General features: G+C 35.1%; 1 protein-coding gene across 19 annotated transcripts in view; it reads right to left on the minus strand.

The window, feature by feature from the left end:
* Positions 1-13,047, minus strand: part of BIRC6 (baculoviral IAP repeat containing 6) — a 212,332-nt gene that overhangs the window by 140,888 nt on the left and 58,397 nt on the right. For 8 of the 19 annotated variants that reach the window (XM_081590289.1, XM_081590285.1, XM_081590286.1 and 5 more), the window contains exons 11-15: positions 8,767-8,916; positions 5,917-6,142; positions 3,610-3,770; positions 2,453-2,584; positions 1,841-1,972 (exon numbers count right to left, since the gene is read on the minus strand). In XM_081590289.1, coding sequence (XP_081446415.1) covers positions 1,841-1,972; positions 2,453-2,584; positions 3,610-3,770; positions 5,917-6,142; positions 8,767-8,916 — 801 coding nt within the window. The remainder of the gene's footprint in view (positions 1-1,840; positions 1,973-2,452; positions 2,585-3,609; positions 3,771-5,916; positions 6,143-8,766; positions 8,917-13,047) is intronic. The other 11 variants (XM_081590295.1, XM_081590294.1, XM_081590292.1 and 8 more) reach the window with 2 other exon arrangements.

Consider the following 13,047-nt stretch of genomic DNA (forward strand, 5'->3'; position numbering starts at 1 on the left):
CACAGAAATTTTGTGAACTATAGAAAAACAGAAAACACTGTCACTGAAGCACCGCCCAAAATAATGATGTATCATTACGTGTATCCATCCAGTCCTTTTGTGCATGCATACATGCATAGCATTATAGTAATACAAACTTAAAAAAGCACAGGCTTTGGAGCCACCATCTGGGTCTGATAATGGTTCTGCCATTTTATTAGCCAATGTGACAAATTAACTCTCCATGGTCCAGTTTCTTCAAAAGTGAGTAAAAATAATAATAATACCTACCTCAAAGGTAATTAAAACACTTATAACTGCATGGCAAAAGGAAGCACTCAATAAATATAGTTATTATCACTAGTCTATGTTTTATATATTTTAACTAAGTTGAAATCATGAAATCATACCATACAATCTATATGTAAAATTAATTGCAAAAATACCCTCAAACTAACATACCCATGAGCAACCCATAAGCTGCTGCCTAAGCAGGTATGAAATCCTTCTGTGATTACAAAAGCTACTTTTGTTGTTTGCCACTGATCTGCCTAACTACTGTGCTGGCACTGCACTGTTATATTCTTCTTATTGCTGAACTATTCTAGGTTCTAAAATGTCTTAAGACCCTCCTTTTCAGTTTTCATTTTCTACATATCTTTGGCCCACATCATCCTTTTATGCATACACAAAAATTTAGCAATCATTTTCTCCAGTTCAAAGTTCTAGGAATTTGAAGAGAAGAATAGTCACTTCTACTAAATTCTAGGAAAACTAACACTTTTACATTATTGAGACTTTTGAAATACACATTATATAATCTATCCCCAATTTTGTCAATCTCGTGGACAGAGGAGCCTGGTGGGCTACCGTCCACAGGGCTGCAAAGAGTCGGACGCGACTGAGCAACTAACACACACACACAATTTTGTCAAAGGCAACATTTTAATTTTCATATAAAATTTTAAGTTTCACATTCTCATTTAACACAACTACCTTACACTTCCAGCAATATGAGAGACGTTATTATATAGTTATTATACAGTTTTGCTCACCACTATAACCTAGTATGTAACCTAACAAATCACAGGGTCTCATAAACTTAATGAATAAAAAGATGTAGTCAAGGGAGTACAATCAAGCTTGTGTAACTAAAGGGAAGTGTGTGAATGGGGACAAACATTATAAAGGGAATGCATACAAATTAAAACAGTTATTATTTAGGTGGTCTGATATTTTCTTGGTTTACAGAAGGATCTCCACAGCCTACTCACCTCCAATTTTACTTTAACAATCGAAGTGTCTCACTTGGATTTTTTAATTCACCCGTGAGATACAAAGGTGACATAAATGTCTTAATACTGCAATATCTAATATCTTACAGACATAAGGTAGAAAATATACATTGTAACTTGTGTTTGAGACACATCATTACATCTAACACTTTCAAAACTCCTCTATAAAAAACCCTTAAGAGAAGATATCATAACAATATACAACAAACACCCTGAAAACACAGGACTCTAAATTGATGGAAAAGGCAAACATGCCAGAACATAATGTTTGGTTATTTGGAAGAATTCTGTATAACATGCTAAGTCATACTACATTCATCTTCTTTGTGCTTTTTCAAAAAGCACTGAGACCCTCAAGACACAGAAAGTAGGATCTTAAGTTTCACGTAACAATAGTCACTTATGAAAGAAAATTACCTCAGCTACCATGAAACTGATGCAATCATTCAAGAAAAGTCCCCCCAAAAACAGTATCTTATTTTCCTGAAATCAGGTTATTTTTTTTAAAATCTACTTTTACAACTCTGGGACTATTTATTCTGCTTTTGTAAAACATGTTACTTCACCTTTAACAAGTTTGGGGCTTGTTAATGTCAACATCCCAGCATGCCCCGACAGATCAAGGCCACTAGCAAGCCATACTGGCCCACAGAGAATGTCTTCTTTATGATCTTCTAAGAATGGACATAATCTAAGACCTAAAAAGAAAAATACACATTTTTATTTTAAATTAGTGTGTAATTTAAAATGTAATACTTAATAAGCAAATATCCATCCCATTTACATGTAACAGCACCACACAAAATTCCATACTTAGAATGTGTTCAAATAAAATTTGCTATCATGCTAAGGAATTATAATCGTTATGTGATATATTATGCTGTTTTTCATTCCCATATTATTTGCATTCACCTTGACTTAAAAAAAAATTATAAAACCATGACATGATTTCAAATCTCAAGATATTAAAAAACAAGAATGCAAGTATTAGCACAGCTGTGTTCACTAAGATGAGCTGAAAATTAAAGCATATTGCCAAAGCAGAATTATAGGTTATTTTTAATTATGTTCTTAAAACCACGTTTTTGCAAGCCATAAAGAAATCTTTGCCCAGTAGGATGCATTTGGACCACTACTCCTTTTACTGTCATGGACAACGGCTCTGTAATTTAACTCACACTGTGATTCCTCTACATCCATGTGCTGCATTTCTTCATTCAAATCAACCAGGGACGGTTTCCCATTTTGTTCCACTTCAATGTTAAGAGCTGGAGACAAAGGAAAGGTGATCTGCCTATCTACTGCTGTTTCTAGAGGATAAAAATATTAGTAAACTTAATGTTGCTTAATATAAATGATCTATGTGCCTACAATTCTAAAATTCTCCGTTAAATTGGGAACTACAGTGATTTTTTAAATGGTTGTTAGGGGAGGAAGAAAATTAGATTCAACTGTTTTATACTCTCTTCTCTCTTTTAAAGATGGTAAAATACTAACCTGAAGAAATAATCTGCTAGTCACTAAACCAAGAATTCTTACCCTAAGCTATACAGTACACCACCTGCAGAGTTTTAAAAATACCAGTACCTAAGTCCTACACCAATTAAATCAGAATCTGTCATGATTCAAAATTATACACACACACATACACACAAATACACACATATATACACACAAACACACACACACATATATATATACACAAACACATACACACATATTTGTAAAATAGGAAATTATTCAGGTTTCAATGTTTTTATCTCTGGTGTGACATAGCCTTTTACTCTGAAATTATCCCTAGTCTTTTAAATTAACCTATTAAGACGAAAACACTGAGAAATAACATCTAGTTCCAAATATGTCAAGTATGTATAATCCATTTTAATAACTCAATACATCAAATTCTGAGCTTGTAAGAAAGATAAATAAAGATGAATATATTTCTGGCATTACATTCTGAGTTTTACTAATAACCTTAAAAGAATATATGCATTCCATAAGAAGTTCTTTTTACAAACAAGTCTCCTCTCACAAAGAGAAATGAGTAAGTCCAGTAAGGCTAGAAGTGAAACTAACTCACAAAGGAACTAACTGTCTAAAAACATAATTAAATTACTCAAGTTTATGCAATTCTGTACAACAGAGAGTTACTGAAAAGTTCTTCAATGTTCTCTGGATAAACTTCTCTAAACAGAACCATGAAAAGTAGAGATGGAAAAGAGCACAGGGGTGTGGGAGCAAGAAGGGATGTCAAAACTAGACAGCCAAGTTGAAAATTAGTTTTTTTAAGAAACCAACTACATGATAAAATCTTCAAATTTTGATCCATTCTTACCATTGACTTTCCCTAAGCCTGGAGCTTTATTTTTCAGCAGTGTCACTTGTATCTGTGGAATATTGGTGATGTTTGAGTTCAAAACAAATTTGAAGTCCACATGTCCAACCATACAAGCTTTAGGTAGAACCAATTCAAATACATGTTCATCCCAGCTGTTGCTGTCAAATAAGGGAGAAAATGATAGAGTGAAATCTTTCTTTAGCTGTAACCATCTTATCACTAATATTACCTTTCATGTTCTGATGTGCAGTCTCCAACAAAACCGAATGCTTCTCAATGGGATTATGGGAGAAGACAAGCAGTTCTACTGAGAAAAGTTAAACTTAGGGTGATGAAGAATCTTTCCTCAGGAATCCATACCTGCCTTGGGCACTGTATACTCCAAAAAGCCCTTGTTCCTCTAAGTGTGAACTACTGTGCATCAGAATTAGGTGCAGAGTTGTGGACCCACCCTGATTTTAAGAGTGCGGTCACAGGAATTTGAATTTTAAAATAAGAACATTTTGTATTTCTTATACATGCCCATTCTCTGATTTAAATTCTGTGTATGTGCTGAAAAGTAAAACTCCTCCACTAAATTTCAGATTCAAATCCAAATGCCTACCAGGTATCTCGCACTTAAATAATAACCCCAAACTACTCAATAACCAATTCTAAAAGCTGTAAAAAGAAATTCCATTTTTTAATGAGCTCAATCAAAAACATTAGTCATCCTTAACAATTCTCACTCACACCAGATGCTCAGTACATCAGCATATACAATTCCTTCTACCTCCAAGCTATATCTGACCACTATTCTCACTGCCTCTGTCAATTATCATCATGGTCCAATTCACCATGACCACCACCACAATTATCTGAATTATCACAACAGCATTCAAGTTAGAATTCTTGTTCCTGCCTCTTCCCTCTAATACACACATCACAACCACTCACAATCTACTATCAATACAGCAGTCTTAGTATATCCTTCTAATACATAAATTATATTGCATCACTCCTATATCCAAAACTATCTAATACCTTCCCATCTCACTCAACATAAAAGTCTCACTGTAGCCTATAAAGACATTCATGATCTAGCTACCAACTATTTCCTTTGATCTCACTTCCTATCACTCTCCTCCATGTTTACTGCACTTAACCAGTAGCCTCCAGGCTCTTCCTAAAATTCATAACATATATTCCTCCAGATTTCTGTACTTTCTATTGTCTCCAAATTAATGTCCTCATGGAAGCCTTTCTGAGACCCCTTATATAAAAATATCACACACATTTTCTCTCACATACAGGTGCACATCCAACAACTCTATCGCCATTCTGTTTTAATGTGTTTCAAAGCTTTTATGACTATATGACATAGTAAATATCTGTCTTAACTGCCTATCACCACTAGAATGTAAATTTCATAAGAGCCATTTTACTAGTACCTTCCAAAGTACCTGCACAAGTGGGAGATTGGGATTAACATATACACACTACTATTAACTATATAGCACAGGGAATTCTACTCAATACTCTGTAATGTCCTATATGGGAAAAGAATCTTAAAAAAAAGAGTGGATACATGTATAACTGATTCACTCTGCTGTACAGCTGAAACTTAACACAACATTGTAAACCAACTACACTTCAATAGAGAAAAAAAATTTTTTTAAAAAAAGGGAACCCATATTACCAACAACACAAAAAGAAGTACCTATACAAAACAAACATTTAAATATTTAGTCACACAATCTACAGATCTATTTAACAAACTAACTGGAAGGATGGATTACTCTCAGCATTTTATCCTACAACTAAGAATAAGCATACAGGAATTTCTAGGCTTCCTCGATGGTTCAGTGGTAAAGCAGAAGGCATTGGTTTGATCCCTAATCAAGGAAGCTCTCATCATGCCATGGAGCAACTAAGTCCATGCATCAAAACTACTGAACCTGTAACCTAGAGTTTGGGAATCACAACTCCTGAGACCACATACCACAACTACAGACACCCACACACCCTAAAGTCCATGCACCACAACAAGAAAAGCCATCACAATGAGAAGTCCACACACTGCAACTACAGAGTAGCCCCTACCCTACCCAGAAAGTCCACGCAGCAATGAAGACCCAGCACAGCCAAAAATAAATTTTTTTTTTAAATATAGGAATTTCTAAAACCAACGTGACAAATGAAACAAAGTTGTTAATATGCAAAAGTTAACAGAAAGAGTTAACATATATATAATAATTCTATGTTGTCACTGTAAGATGAACATAAAACGTAACTGAAATTAAACACCTTGGAAGAATGTTTTACCTGTCAGTCTGTAGTTTCCAAGTTCTAGTATGCTGAGCAGCATCCCCATGATGCTGCTGATGCAAATGTTGAGGATGCCTCCTTTGCTGCTGTTCTTGTTGAACTTCCACCCAGCATGGCGGAACAGTAGCTGAAAACCGTGGAGTCAAAGTCTCAAAGCGGGTTAGCTCCACTAGAGATGTCAAGATGTCAACGGTGAATGGCTGGTCCACCAATAAATCAACTCCTTAATAACAGTGAATGCAGAGTTTGAAATTGGTTTTAAAAGAAAGAAATTTTAATTCATGTTTTTGTCTAGTCAATTACAACATTTGCCAAATAGCCTAAGTTAATAATGTAGGCTAAAGTAACTAGCACTGAGTCCATAGAGGCCTAAGAAAAATCCACCTCAAATATTTTAAATTATAGAAAAGGAACTTATTATTGGAGAAACCCAAAATCAACCTCAGAAGAGCCCTGAGATTTAATGAGACCCAGATTAACAAGGGTAACAAAAGGAGTGGTGCTGAAATGTAAGCCCTGAGTTACATCAATAATTAACTTTTACACTTTGTTATTTACAAAACAAAATGTTAAACATCTGCAAGCACACAATACCTGCTCCTTTTTACTCTGTTAAAAAGTAATTTTTTAAAAAATCAAAGCTACACTGATGGCAAAAAACACAAAGCAGTATTTTTTCCACTTCTGAGCTACTTAAGAATACCACGTATATATACCAGTATTGTTAAGAGTAACAACCTGATTCAGAGAGATAAGTTTGTTTTTACAAATATATGTATTCACATCTTTGAAAAGGCAAACATAAGACAAGGCTGAAAAACTTGTTTCAATTAACAAAAAAGAATTTTTAAAGATTAAAATATGAAATCTGATCAATTTAGAATAGTTTCACAAAGAAAGTTTACATTTACTTCTATAAAATTACTATAAGTGTACTTCAAACTATGTTTTTCCTCAAAGCTTCAGTTCAACTCAGTTCAGTTCAGTTGCTCAGTCATGTCTGACTCTTTGCGACCCCATGCACTGCAGTTCACCAGGCCTCCCTGTCCATCACCAACTCCCGGAGTTTACTCAAACTCATGTCCATTGAGTCAGTGATGCCATCCAACCACCTCATCTTCTGTTGTCCCCTTCCCCTCCCGCCCTCAATCTTTCCCAGCATCAGGGTCTTTTCAAATGAGTCAGCTCTTTGCATCAGGTGGCCAAAGTATTGGAGTTTCAGCTTCAACATCAGTCCTTCCAATGAATATTCAGGACTGATTTCCTTTAGGACAGACTGGTTGGATCTCCTTGCAGTCCAAGGGACTCTCAAGAGTCTTCTCCAACACCATAGTTCAAAAAAAAGGGCTTTTTAAAAAGCCCTCAAAGCTTAGGGCTTTTTAAAACATGATTGAAACTATTAATATTGTTTGCAAACATTTAACAGCATATCAATGCCCCTTTACATTATTTACTTGTTTATAACCTAATTCATCTTTATTAAAGAGTACTTTATGGACTTTATATGATGATTATTATATCAATATCCCATAAAATATGAAAACATTCAGTATGTTAGCTTTTTAAACCAACTTGTATAGTTGAAGACAAGCAAGTCCAATTATACATAGCAAGAGACATGAGTCACTATCTCAACAGAGGATAATCTTGCCTCCTAAGGGCCATATGGATGGAGGCAATTGTGTCTACTACTGGAATCGAGTAGGTAGAAGCCAGATATACGGCTAATACAGCACAAGACAGGCCTCCCACCACAAAGAATTATCTACTCTGAAATGTCAATAGTGCTGAGAATGAGAAACTCTGAAATAAGGTAGTGAAAACTGCTACATGTTACACAAGTAATCACTAAAATTAAGATTTATTATACCAGTAATCACTCAAAGTTTGCCTTTAGTGCAAAGAATGATCAAATGCCCAAATGTACAAATTCACAAAGAAAAATAACAATTTTATGTGTTATTTCTGTCTGGAATACATTTTGAGTTTAAACATAATTTTCATTAAAGATTCACTAAATTTCTTCTAAGTACTAGGTTTCTTTTAATAGTTAGGTTGGCGAATAAAGTGCCAAGGATAAAATATATCAGCATGTGGAAGTACAAAAGGACCGTGGTATAGGGCCAGGGCAGGGAAAGAGAGCTTAGTAACAAATGAAGAACATGAAACTGAGTATACTTTGAAATCATGGAAAGTTTCCAATAACTGGAGGTTGAGCAGAAGACCATAGTTATTAGTCCACAGAGCAAGTAAAGATTTTTAAGCAGGAGTAACAACATTATCATAAAGTTTTTGAAAAACAAGTTCACGGGGCAGTACAGAAGGTGGATGGGAGAAAAGGCAAAAACAACAAACAAAACCAAACCTATCTAAAAGTTCACAATGGGGTGAGGGTCTGAAAATATCACCCCAAGGAAAGAATATTTTTTTCAGCATTTTTATTCCAGGAGTAATTAATATTAGCCATTGCAGTCACTTTACACTTACTTAGTGAATTCTTCACTCTTTCATATTGTTTTGTTCCATCCTAACTGGACTAAAAGTTTCTTAAACAACCAAAATCACGTTGTTACCTCTTAGGTTACTTTACCAAAACTGGCCAACTTACCACAGGTTGAGAACCATTTCTTATTTTAATGTTTACAACATTTTCCAACTACTGAAAACAGAGTGATAAATAATATACAAAAACATACCTGATAAAAGAATATCAACAAGGAAACAAACTCTCTCAAAGTAACCAAGAATTGACTATAAAAAGTGAAATAATGTTTTAGATTATAAAAGAGTGATTCAGAAAACTTTGAACATCACAAGAATTTGCATTTTTAAAAGTTAATATCATACCTGAAATGCCAGGACTTGAAGGATTTGATAAAGGTTTGGAACCTTCTGAAGACGGTTCTATTCCTTTAGAAAGAGATCCATCCACTAGTATGTCAGCTTCATCAATATCATCACAGGTTCCTCCAATTTGGAGAAAATGAAGCTCACCACCTATAGTATAGTAAAATTCCATCAACACAGGTATATGAAAAATAGGTAAACAGACAAGTGCTTCTACTTAGTTAAGAAACTTAATTTATTCTAACACCACTTAAAAGGCAGAAAAAGAGGGCTTCCAAAGTGATACATCTCCAACAACTCAGAAATCAAATTGTCAAGGAATTCAGTTCAGTGCAGTGCAGTTCAGTCTCTCAGTCGTGTCCGACTCTTTGCGACACCATGAACCTCAGCGCGCCAGGCCTCCCTGTCCATCACCAACTATCTGAGTCCACCCAAATCCATGTCCATCGAGTCGGTGATGCCATCCAACCATCTCATCCTCTGTCGTCCCCTTCTCCTCCTGCCCTCAATCTTTCCCAGCATCAGGGTCTTTTCCAGTGAGTCAGCTCTTCACATCAGGTGGCCAAAGTATTGGAATTTCAGCCTCAACATCAGTCCTTCCAATGAACACCCAGGACTGATCTCCTTTAGGATGGACTGGTTGGATCTCCTTGCAGTCCAAGGGACTCTCAAGAGTCTTCTCCAACAACACAGTTCAAAAGCATCAATTCTTCAGCACTCAGCTTTCTTTATAGTCCAACTCTCACATCCATACATGACCACTGGAAAAACCATAGCCTTGACTAGACAGACCTTTGTTGGCAAAGTAATGTCTCTGCTTTTTAATACGCTGTCTAGGTTGGTCATAACTTTCCTTCCAAGGAGTAAGCATCTTTTAATTTCATGGCTGCAATCACCATCTGCAGTGATTTTGGAGCCCAGAAAAATAGTCAACCACTGTTTCCCCATCTATCTGCCATGAAGTGATGGGACCGGATGTCATGATCTTAGTTTTCTGAATGTTGAGCTTTAAGCCAACTTTTTCACTCTCCTCTTTCACTTTCATCATGAGGCTCTTTAGTTCTTCACTTTCTGCCATAAAGGTGGTGTCATCTGCATATCTGAGGTTATTGATATTTCTCCTGGCAATCTTGATTCCAGCTTGTGCTTCCTCCAGCCCAGCGTTTCTCATGATGTACTCTGCGTATAAGTTAAATAAGCAGGGTGACAATATACAGACTTGACATACTCCTTTTCCTATTTGGAACCAGTCTGTTGTTCCATGTCCAGTTCTAACTGTTGCTTCCTGACCTGCATACAGGTTTCTCAAGAGGCAGGTTATGTGGTCAAGAAATTACAAACTGAAAATTTAATCAATAAATTGGCAAATACATAAACATATGTGAAAATAGTTATTTATCTAGTACTTACATGTGTAAGATATTATTTTAAATGCTTAATTCATTTAGTCTTCACAAATAACCTTAAGTAGGGAGTATTATTGTAGCCACTTTACAGATGAGAAAACTGATGCACTAGCTATACTGGAATCCACAGCCCACTCTATTAATCAAAGCAGTAGCAAAACTGAACAGCAATTCTTAATTTTTTGAAGCATTCACAATAAAATGAAACCAAATAAAATTTCTATTTTTCATATTTCTACCACAGAAAAAAATGGAAAGTGAGCTTAGCAAAATATTTAAGAAATAAAAATAAGTAAATAAAATAATTGGAGACTTACTTCCAGCATGACAAAATAAGAAAAATCTTACTCTTAAAAGGCAATTATAAAATTGAACAAAACTGTCATTTAAACAGAGTGAGTCAAATGGTGAAAACCAGATTTGCTACTACTGTCACAGGGACTCACTGATTTGGAAAGCATGTCTGCCTAAGGTGACTCAGCGGCGAAAAGAAACCCATCAACTTTGCAATCTGAAGCCAGCACTCTGTGTGGGGCAAGCAAAACACCAGAACTAACCACAGATTTAACAGAGTTACAAAAAGTGAGAGAAACATAGAGGGCTTGGTAAACATCTCAAATATTCCACACTGATGAGAGGTTGCACATATGTGCAGCAAAGACCAGATGGGGCCCAAGTCATCAAAACATTCCCAGTCTACTAAGCCCCAATGCTTATGCAGAAAAGACCTGAAAGGGCACAAGAGAAAATAAAAATAAAGAAAACAAAAGCCAGGGCACACCTGAACACAACCTTGCCAATAAAGGTATCTGGTCACAACCAATTATCAAAATCTTTAGCTGAACACTAGACTATGTGGACAGACATGTAGCAAATAAGAAACAGTCTTAAAAATAAAAACCAGAGGAGAAAACAATGAAAGAGACATCAGTTGCTGCAAAAGAAACAGACTTCACAGATTTAGTCCAGGTGGGTTACCAAACAATCACATAACAACAATTTCCAAACGGGGGGTAAATCAGAATGCAGCAGTTCTACAACGTTATTTAAAATGTCCAGTATTAAACTGAAAATTATGAAACGTGCAGAGTGACCCATGTTCAAGAAAAACAAAAGCAATGAGAAATATCTCTGAGCACCCAGATTTAGATTTAGCAGACAAATACTTCAAAGAAGCTGTTGTAAATATTTTAAATAATAAAAGGGCATCAGGTATAGAGAATTCAAAAAATGAATGGTAAAAGTGAATCAACAAATCATCTCTACAAATTAGCAGAAATTATTTTAAAAGAACAAAAGGCCATTCTTAGAATTGAAAAGTAACTAAAATGAAAAGTTTGCTCGAGACTCAATGCAGATTTGAGATGACAGTAGAAGGAATCAGTGAAATAAAAACAGATCAACAGTTGCATATTACATATGAAAATTGTTAAGAGTAAATCCTAAGAGTTCTCATCAGAAAATAATAATATATCAACAGAAGTAACAACAGAATGATACGTGCAGGAACAATCAATAATTTTACAAACAGCATCATTCTTCAAAAATGAATGTGAAGTAGAGACATTTCCAAATAAACAAAGACTGAGTTTTTTGCTAGCAGACCAGCCTTATCCTAAGTACTAACCAGAGTCTTTCCAGATGAGATGAAGGCAACTCAAAATTCACAAGAAAAAAACAAAATGCCAAAAGTAGGTGAACATATATTTTTCTCATTTAACTTTTTTAAAAGATAAAGACTATATAAAGTAACATTTTTTGGTTGGATTTATAACTCATCTAAATGTAATATATAAGACAACAGTAGCACAAAGCTGGGAGAGACAAAAATCAGAGAAAAGTTTCTATATTTTACTAGATTTAAGCTAGCATTACTCTGAAGTAGACTGATAATCCAATAAGAAGACAATTTCAAGAAAAGGTATTAAAAAACAATCGACACAAGCACCAGTGATGTCACACCAAAGGACAGAATAGGAAGTAATTGGTAGGAAGCTGACCTCTACTGACTAGAGGTCAGTAGTACCATCAATACAACTACTCAACTAGAAAGAATGAATGAAGGACTTCCCTGGGGTCCAGTGGTTAAGACTCCGTACTTCCACTGCAGGGAGCATGGGTTCAACCCCTGATCAGGGAACTAAGATCCCACATCCCACATGCTGTGCAAAAAAAGTTAATTTATAGTATTAACTGTAGGTTTTAATCAACAGACTCAATGTTTCTCCATGAGAAAAGTTTTATGTGATTTGAATATACTTATGAGATAGTGTCAAATCCATTTGATTTACAGTTTACAGTGCTTTTAAAACTCGACTTTATGGACTGTTATTCGAACATTTTAAAATAATTTTTTTGTCCTCTTTATTGCTATTAATCTCATCTTTTCAAATGCATCTTGATCAATTAATCCTTAAGCAACTGGGGAATAATTTTTAAAGCAATTAACTTCTCATGTTTTCTTTTGGCCTTCAATTCATCTAAATTCCATCACAATCGTGATCTCTTCCTAGAAATTGTCATTGTCTCAACTCCATGAAAACACTGATCTATTTTATAACTTAAATGTTATTTCTCCTCTGAATCGCCAAAACCATATCTCATCAAAAACTAAAATCATTAAACTCTGATTGCATTTGTGAAAACTACTAGTATCTTATGACTGCATGCTCTGGGAAGAGGTCATTCAGATTCCAAAACCACTTCCATTTCAAATGGTCTACAGCAAATTAAACTGTTTTCATTTTTTTTAATCTTTCAGATTAAAATATACCAAAAAGTTCAATGTATAAAAGTTCAATAAAAGCAGGGTCTCCTACTTTTATTATATTCTGGCAATTTAATGTAGTTTAAGCACTCTGATGACAGACTGCCC

This window comes from Giraffa tippelskirchi, chromosome 4, assembly GCF_054371585.1.
Source record: "Giraffa tippelskirchi isolate mGirTip1 chromosome 4, T2T-mGirTip1v1.2.pri, whole genome shotgun sequence".
Taxonomy (NCBI): domain Eukaryota; kingdom Metazoa; phylum Chordata; class Mammalia; order Artiodactyla; family Giraffidae; genus Giraffa; species Giraffa tippelskirchi.